The sequence below is a fragment of the Bufo bufo genome, chromosome 5, assembly GCF_905171765.1.
Source record: "Bufo bufo chromosome 5, aBufBuf1.1, whole genome shotgun sequence".
NCBI classification, from domain to species: Eukaryota; Metazoa; Chordata; class Amphibia; order Anura; family Bufonidae; genus Bufo; species Bufo bufo.
Window position 1 is genome coordinate 526,216,639 of NC_053393.1, and position 8,627 is coordinate 526,225,265.

Here is an 8,627-nt window from a genome sequence, read left to right on the forward strand (position 1 = left end):
CAAGGCAGAGGCCCTTTTTGCCTCCTTGGGTAATTTGGACCAGAAGAAGCGCTCCGGGGGAGGGGAGGTAAACTCTATTTTGTAACCTGATGTGACTACTTCGAGTGCGTCTTAGATGTGGGCTCGCCAAATCTCCTGATGAAAGAGGAGACGGCCCTGTTTGGTAGCCAAGGAATGGGAGGGTTGAGCCTCTGGCCTCCATGCCAATTGAGACTTAAAGAACTGCCTTTTCCTCTGTTCCTGTGCAGTAGCAGCAGGAGACACCCCTAAAGCTGGCCGCATACCAGAGGTCCGGCGAAAGGAATGTCCCCGTAAAAACGAGGACCTAGCGCGAGGGGTGCGCTTAGACTTACTCTGGGGAAGGCGAGTACTCTTCCCGCCCGTGGCCTCTGGGAATATCTCATCCAGCCTGGTACCGAACAAACGGGAACCACAAAATGGCTGGCCTGAAAGGGAGCGTCTGGAAGAGGCATCCGCCGAACATACCTTGACCCAGAGCTCACGCCACAAGGTGATTGCGAGGGCGGAAGAGCGGGCAACTAAAGTACCCGCGTCCAAGGAAGCCTCACAAAGGTGCTTCCCTGCCTGAGCAATCTGCAGAGCTTGGAACTGGAGCTCCACTAGGGGGAGGCCCGTCGCCAGACCCTGATGCAAACGGAGCGCCCATCGAGAGACCGTCCTTAGCTACCCAAGCGGAGGCGAAAATGGAATGCAGAGCTGAGCCGCTGGTTGCAAACAGGGACTTAGACACTGTCTCCATCCGATGGTCTACTGCAGGGATCAGCAACCTCCGGCACTCCAGCTGTTGTGAAACTACAACTCCCAGCATGCTTCTTTCACTTCTGTTGGAGATTAGAGAACAGTCAAGCAAGTGTGCATGATGGGAGATGTAGTTTCACAACACCTGGAGTGCCGGAGGTTGCTGATCCCTGGTCTACTGGATCCTGGAGGGAGGAGCCGTCAGCTACCGGAATGGCAGTGTTTTTGGCCAGACGTGCAACCGGAGGATCCACCTTGGAGGGGAGACTCAGCCAGGAAGGGATATAGTAAATCAAGTCGCTTAGGCGGGGCAAAGCGACGATCTGGGTAGTCCCAGGCCTTGGCAATGACCACAGAAAAGTCATCATGCATGGGAAACACTTTTGGAGTTTGCCTGGAGCGGAGGAAGGACACTCCCTGGCTAGTGGAGGGAGGGTCGTCTTGCACCTGAAAGGTGTCCCGGACTGCCATTAGTAGGCTATCCACCATGGAAGCAATCTTAGAAGATGATTCCGAATCCATGTCAGATAATGAATCACCAATCTCCTCTTCGGACAGGACTTCCCCAGGAATAGAGGATATGTCCGAGAGTGACTCCAGGGGGGGGGTGAAGCAGAGACGTCAGAGAAGGAATGGCATCCTGCTCTGGTCCGCTTCTGAGACGGAACGGACATACGGATATGGAATGCACACAAAGTCATTTCCATTATTTATTTTTTTCGGCCCCATTAAAATGAATAGTTCCGCATACGGGCTGCAAAAAAAAAAAAAAAAAACACGGAACGGAGAGAAAATACGTTTGTGTGCATGAGACCTTCTTAAACCTGACACAGCCCAGGCTTGAAGCAATATTTCAATACGCCTTAACCCTTTCCTGCACTACAATGCAACTACGTCATGGTGAGTGCCAACTTGTGCACCTCAACGAACCTCTGCACTGGGAGCCGGCTCTATTATACAGCTAGGCTCCCACTGCAATGGCTGAGATCGGCGCTAGCGTCAAACCCGTCTGTTTAACCCCTTTGGTGCCACAGCACTGATGGTCCAGCGGCGCTTCTCAGAGCGATTAATGGCTCTGCTCTGCATATGTAGCATGTGGATTACGGATCCAAAAAACGTATATAGGATCTGTACTCCGTAGGTTGCAGATCGCTCTGAGAAGCGCCGCTGCACCTTCCATACTTTGTGTGAAGGTTTAGGTCTTTAATACTACTGCGACATCTGAGCGGTTCGACAGAGAGGAGGAACCCTGTGTTCCTCCATCGGCCCCCACACCTGGGTGGGCTTCAGAGCAGCTTATCATTTATGCCTCATGCACACGACCATGCCGTTTTTTGTGGTCCGCAAAAAAAGGAAGCCGCCCGTGTGCCTTCCGCAATTTGCAGAACGGAAGGCCCATTGTAGAAATGCCTATTCTTGCCCGCAAAACGGACAAGAATAGGACATGCTATATTTTTTTTTGCGGGGCCACAGAACAGAGCAAAGGATGCAGACAGCACACAGAGTGCTGTCCGCATCTTTTGCGGCCCCGTTGAAGTGAATGGGTCCGCACCTGAGCCACAAAAACTGCGGCTCGGATGCGGACCCGAACTACGGTCGTGTGCATGAGGCCTTAGCAACATGTATCCCGATTCTAACCAGCTAAAGTGCATTTGCTAGACTTTCAGTTATGCATGAACAGACTGGAGCCTTGTCCCGAACGGTTTTTTCTTTAGCCTAAAATGAAATTCTACAGCCATACGGCCTTCCGTGACAAGGACAGGCATTGTTACAATGGATTGGTATTGTCCAAAGAGGAGCACCCCTTTAAAGGGGTATTCCCATCTCAAACATTGGCAGATCCTAGCGATATGTCATCATCAATGTCAGAAAGGAGTGGGTCCCACCTCTGGGACCCGCTCCTAGCTCCAGAACGGGGCCCTCCCAAGCATGCGTGGCACGCTCTCCATTCACTGCTACGTGAGTACCGAAAAAAGCAGAGTGAGCCCACGTGGCTAACTTTGGAGGTCCCACAGCGGTAAAAGGAGAGCATGCTGTGCATACATGGCCACCTCTCCAATCACCGCTACGGGACTGCTATGTGCTCCGGTATTTAAGGACTCCATAGTGGTGAACAGAGGGCAGTGTGCTCTCCTTCAGTTCAGGGGCCGACATTGACGCCATATCCTATTGAATGTCCGAGATGGGAATGCCCACCCAACTATGTTGCCCAGCATAAAGGTCGATAGGTTGAAACTTTGCAAATATAATAAAACCACAGCACAGCCTTCAGGTTTAATATATAGCAAGTGCAAATTTTTTTATTCTAATTCCAAAAATAAAATGACATATAAAGCGACCCCCCCTGCCCCCACATCAGTCCTGCCCAACGCTCTTATCCAGAGGCCCTGAACTGCGCAGTCTCTCCAACCTGGAGATAAACTTTGTCTGGCTGATCTGGAGAACACTGAGGCTTGAGACCCTGAAGTCGTAACTGCAGTCTTTCAGCTCCTCAATTCTGGCCTTTAGGTTGTTGACGTGCACAGACAGAATGTTCGGGGTGTTGAGAATATCCTTCACGTCGACGCCGCACTCCAGCAGGACGTTGATCTTATTTTTAAATATCTTGGGCGTCATAAGTAGGACTTTGGGACACATGAAGATATAGAGGGCTATCTCTGCTTCCGTACACCCCAACGACTGGAGTATCGCCTGCGCACTCTTATAATTGTCCTCAAAATACGTATAGCTGAGGCTCAAAAGGGGCGCGCCCTGGCCCTGTATCCACAGCAGCAGGGCCTCATCGTCCAGCTTCATCAAGGTCTTCATATTCTGTATGTTGGTTTGGATGCGATTTGTACTTTTGGTCAAAATATATATATTTGCAGAAATCAATTCCCTGACAAACTCCCGCGGGTTCTTCCCCCCTAACTGAGAGCAGAGGTCCAGTAAATACTCCACGTTCTGCTTGTTGAGGTCAACGCTGTTTGCAAAAGTCCTGGGCGACTTGACCATCAGCTGGCTGAGGATTTTGGGAGGCAATCCGAGGGATTGGAGGAAACGGATATTCTTCAACAGGTTCTCGGTATTAGATGTTCGGAAGAAAGACTCCGGAGAACGCAGTGCAACACTTAGGATGGTGGCGTCCATCCCCAATATCCCTTTCCAAATGTCCCACATCTCCTCTAAGAGTTCATAATCGCGCGTTATGGCCCGGGGGTACCTGGAAATGATGCTTGCCACCATCTTGGCATCGGCGCCTTTGTCTATAAGAAACTGTTTGAGTTTCTGCTCGTGCGTAGTCGTCTTCTTGAGGAGAATGGCATGCCGCTTTCTGACCAGTGAGAGGTCCACCCCCATTTTCTCCAGGTTAGTTACCAGGTTTAGGTTTTCAACAGGTGCTTTTACTTCATTTTGTGTAAGTTGTTGCGAGTAGAACCTCGGCCACAGTAGGCCAGGAACGGCAAGGGTAAAGCTTGCCACCGCTTTACCATTTCTCGCACTCTTCAAGCAAGTCATGACATTCCCAGTTACGTTGGTTAGTATTTTCAGTGCCATGGTGGTGGTGGTGGTGTTAGCTCCTCAGTCTAAAGCAATTAAAAAAAAAAAAAAGATGTGACTATAACATAAAACATGAATAGACCTATATACAAAACACCGTCATATTTCAGGCTGTGTAGCAGCTAGAGATGTGGGCCTGGTCTTGTTTGAAAGCTGACAATCTAAGCTTTCAAACAAGAGCTGCTATAGGTAAGGAGATATAGCCTTTTAAAATCAGTTCGGGAGGGATAGCAACTGAAACCTGGTTTCACTTTGAGCCGCTATCATTACTGACCCCATTTCTAAAGGCTATATCTCACGATGTATAGAGGCTAATGTTGTCTTTCAAACAAGACCGGGCCCACATCTCTAGTCGCTACACAGCCTGAGATATGAAGGCCTAAAACAGCCCTCCCCCTATTTACTCTGATTGGGCTGAAATTGTTAAGGCCTTTTACCAAGGCCCAAGCAGAGCTCAGGAGAACTGTTAGGCGACTTTCACACTAGCGTTTTTACTGGATCCGGCAGGGTTCAGCAATAACGCTTCCGTTACTGATAATACAACCGTCTGCATCCGTTATGAACAGATTCGGTTGTATTATCTTCAACATGGCCAAGACGGATCCGTCATTAACTCCATTGAAAGTCAATGGGGGACGGATCCATTTTCTATTGTGTCAGACAAAACTGATTCGTCCCCATTGACTTGCATTGTGGGTCATGCCGGATCCGTCTTGCTCCGCATCCCAGGACGGAAAGCAAACTGCAGCATGCTGCGGTTTGCTCTCTGGTATGAGAACGGAACGGAATGCATTTTTGGAGCGCTCCGTTCTGTTACGTTTTGTCCATATTGACAATTAATGGGGACAAAACAGAAGCGTTTTTTTCCGGTATTGAGTCCCTATGACTGATCTCAACACCGAAAAATATTAACGCTAGTGTGAAAGTAGCCTTAGGTAGTTAAACGGAAAACCTCTTTATTAGACACTTTCTAGTACGATATATAAAGGGGTATATTTAAAGGAGTTTTCCGGGACTCATATTGATGGGCTATCCTCAGGGTACGTCATCAATATCTGACTGGTGGGGGAGGGGGGGGGGGGTCTAACATCTGTCACCCCCACCAATCAGCTGTTGAAAGGAACAGTGGCGCTGCAGCCCTTTCCTTGGATGTCACATCCATTGGTATTAACGGCGTTCACGTAGAGCCAATTATAAAGTAAGAGGACAGAAAAAAATGGCGCTGGTGCCTTGCAGCACTGAGGTCCTGGGCTCAAATCTGACCACGGGCAACATCTGCGTGGCGTTTGTATGTTCTTTGTAATTGCGTGGGTCTCCCCCAGTTTTCTCCCACATTGTAGAAACGTACAGATTTTTTTTACACAAAACAAAGAGATTTGGTGAATCAGTAAACAGCCGTCACAGGACCCCAATTCTCCTGATAAGTGAGGTCCATGGGGGTGGGACACGCACCTTTTAGGCATACAGAGGTGCTATAAATGCTTAAAGCAGGGATGCCCAACCTGCGGCCCTCCAGCTGTCGCAAGACTATAACTCCCAGCGTGCCTGGATAACCTTCAGCTATTAGGGCATGCGGAAAGTTGTAGTTTTGCAACAGCTGGAGGGCCGCAGGTTGAGCACCCCTGGCTTAAAGAGGTTCTGCAGTTTGTGTAAACTGATGATCTATCCTCTCAGCATCTGATCAGCGGGGGTCCGACACCCGGGACCCCCGCTAATCAGCTGTTTGAGAAGGCAGCGGCGCTCCACAGCCTTCTCACTGTTTACCGCTGGGCCAGTGAGGTCACGACTAGTATCACCGGCCTGAGCGCGGCTAAGCTCCAGCCAGGCGCAGGGACGGGGGGCAAAATCCAAACACTTTTGACGCCTGTGCAGTACAGGACGCGGCTGGGGAGGCGGTCAGGTGGGTGAATTACACAACCGTCATCTTGGGATCTCTGTACAAGACGATCTGTTCACATACCATGGGCCCCGCTATAGTAAGGATCAGCCATTTTAGCATTTCATGCCTTTTTGGAAATTTCAGCCAAAAGCAGACAACCCCTTTACCTTCAAAGTAAAAAATAATAAAAATCTAAGAGATCAGCTAAATCTACACAATGTAAGACAACCACGAGTTAACTCTGCAGTATACACACATAGATCTGGCGTATACACACACATAGATCTGGCGTATACACACACATAGATCTGGCGTATACACACACATAGATCTGGCGTATACACACACATAGATCTGGCGTATACACACACATAGATCTGGCGTATACACACACATAGATCTGGCGTATACACACACATAGATCTGGCGTATACACACACATAGATCTGGCGTATACACACACATAGATCTGGCGTATACACACACATAGATCTGCCGTATACACACACATAGATCTGCCGTATACACACACATAGATCTGCAGTATACACACATATAGATCTGCAGTATACACACATATAGATCTGCAGTATACACACACATAGATCTGCAGTATACACACACATAGATCTGCAGTATACACACACATAGATCTGGCGTATACACACATATAGATCTGCCGTATACACACATATAGATCTGCAGTATACACACACATAGATCTGCAGTATACACACACATAGATCTGCAGTATACACACACATAGATCTGCCGTATACACACATATAGATCTGCAGTATACACACACATAGATCTGGCGTATACACACACATAGATCTGGCGTATACACACACATAGATCTGGCGTATACACACACATAGATCTGGCGTATACACACACATAGATCTGGCGTATACACACACATAGATCTGGCGTATACACACACATAGATCTGGCGTATACACACACATAGATCTGGCGTATACACACACATAGATCTGCCGTATACACACACATAGATCTGCCGTATACACACACATAGATCTGCCGTATACACACACATAGATCTGCCGTATACACACATATAGATCTGCAGTATACACACATATAGATCTGCAGTATACACACATATAGATCTGCAGTATACACACACATAGATCTGCAGTATACACACACATAGATCTGGCGTATACACACATATAGATCTGCCGTATACACACATATAGATCTGCAGTATACACACATATAGATCTGCAGTATACACACACATAGATCTGCCGTATACACACACATAGATCTGCCGTATACACACACATAGATCTGCCGTATACACACACATAGATCTGCCGTATACACACACATAGATCTGCCGTATACACACATATAGATCTGCCGTATACACACATATAGATCTGCAGTATACACACATATAGATCTGCAGTATACACACATATAGATCTGCAGTATACACACATATAGATCTGCAGTATACACACATATAGATCTGCAGTATACACACATATAGATCTGCAGTATACACACATATAGATCTGCAGTATACACACATAGATCTGCAGTATACACACATATAGATCTGCCGTATACACACATATACACATTACCTTACAGGTCCAGCTGGGAACCCCTCTCCATATCACCTCCTGTAAAGCTGGAAAATCCCTTTAATTCTTCCTAAAATGAAATGGAGACAGTTCACCTTGGACAGAGGGTAGGAAAGGGTTACAGGTGGGCTGAGCAGAGAGCCCGGGCTGCACACTGTTCACACTCACAGGACAAGGACACGCAGGAGTGAGAAGAACCGCACGGCCATGACTGCAGTGCACAGCCCCATGTGCACCGCACTTCCGGTTACAACCTTACACGCGCTCTGATTGGTCACAGGGAGACACTCCGGATTGGCTGATCTGTTCAGCTCTGTGATTGGTTATTTAGAATCAGGAGGAAACTAAATTCTAGAAAGGTAAAGGACCTTGGATGATGTCATTACACACACAGCTCTGCCCCGTCTACATTACACACACAGCTCTGCACCGTCTACATTACACACACAGCCCTGCCCCGTCTACATTACACACACAGCTCTGCCCCGTCTACATTACACACACACAGCTCTGCCCCTACACACACACAGCTCTGCCCCGTCTACATTACACACACAGCTCTGCCCCGTCTACATTACACACACAGCTCTGCCCCGTCTACATTACACACACAGCTCTGCCCCGTCTACATTACACACACAGCTCTGCACCGTCTACATTACACACACAGCTCTGCACCGTCTACATTACACACACACAGCTCTGCACCGTCTACACTACACACACAGCTCTGCACCGTCTACATTACACACACAGCTCTGCCCGGGCTACATTACACACACAGCTCTGCACCGTCTACATTACACACACAGCTCTGCCCCGTCTAC

The 8,627-nt window shown here is 48.3% G+C and overlaps 1 protein-coding gene across 2 annotated transcripts; it reads right to left on the bottom strand.

The window, feature by feature from the left end:
- Positions 1-3,033: 3,033 nt before the first annotated feature.
- Positions 3,034-8,045, bottom strand: MTERF1 (mitochondrial transcription termination factor 1). 2 transcript variants are annotated; one of them, XM_040431141.1, is made up of 3 exons: positions 7,969-8,045; positions 7,801-7,870; positions 3,034-4,325 (listed from the first exon to the last, which is right to left on the bottom strand). In XM_040431141.1, the coding sequence occupies exon 3, from the start codon at positions 4,294-4,296 to the stop codon at positions 3,115-3,117; it is 1,182 nt and encodes a 393-aa protein (XP_040287075.1). In that variant the 5' UTR covers positions 4,297-4,325; positions 7,801-7,870; positions 7,969-8,045; the 3' UTR covers positions 3,034-3,114. The 2 variants fall into 2 exon arrangements, with proteins under 2 accessions (XP_040287075.1, XP_040287074.1); XM_040431140.1 differs by having other exon boundaries at positions 7,801-8,041.
- Positions 8,046-8,627: the final 582 nt, after the last annotated feature.

Bases quoted from the DNA above. Each gene is read 5' to 3' on its own strand.
- MTERF1 (XM_040431141.1), bottom strand. From the start codon at position 4,296: ATGGCACTGAAAATACTAACCAACGTAACTGGGAATGTCATGACTTGC.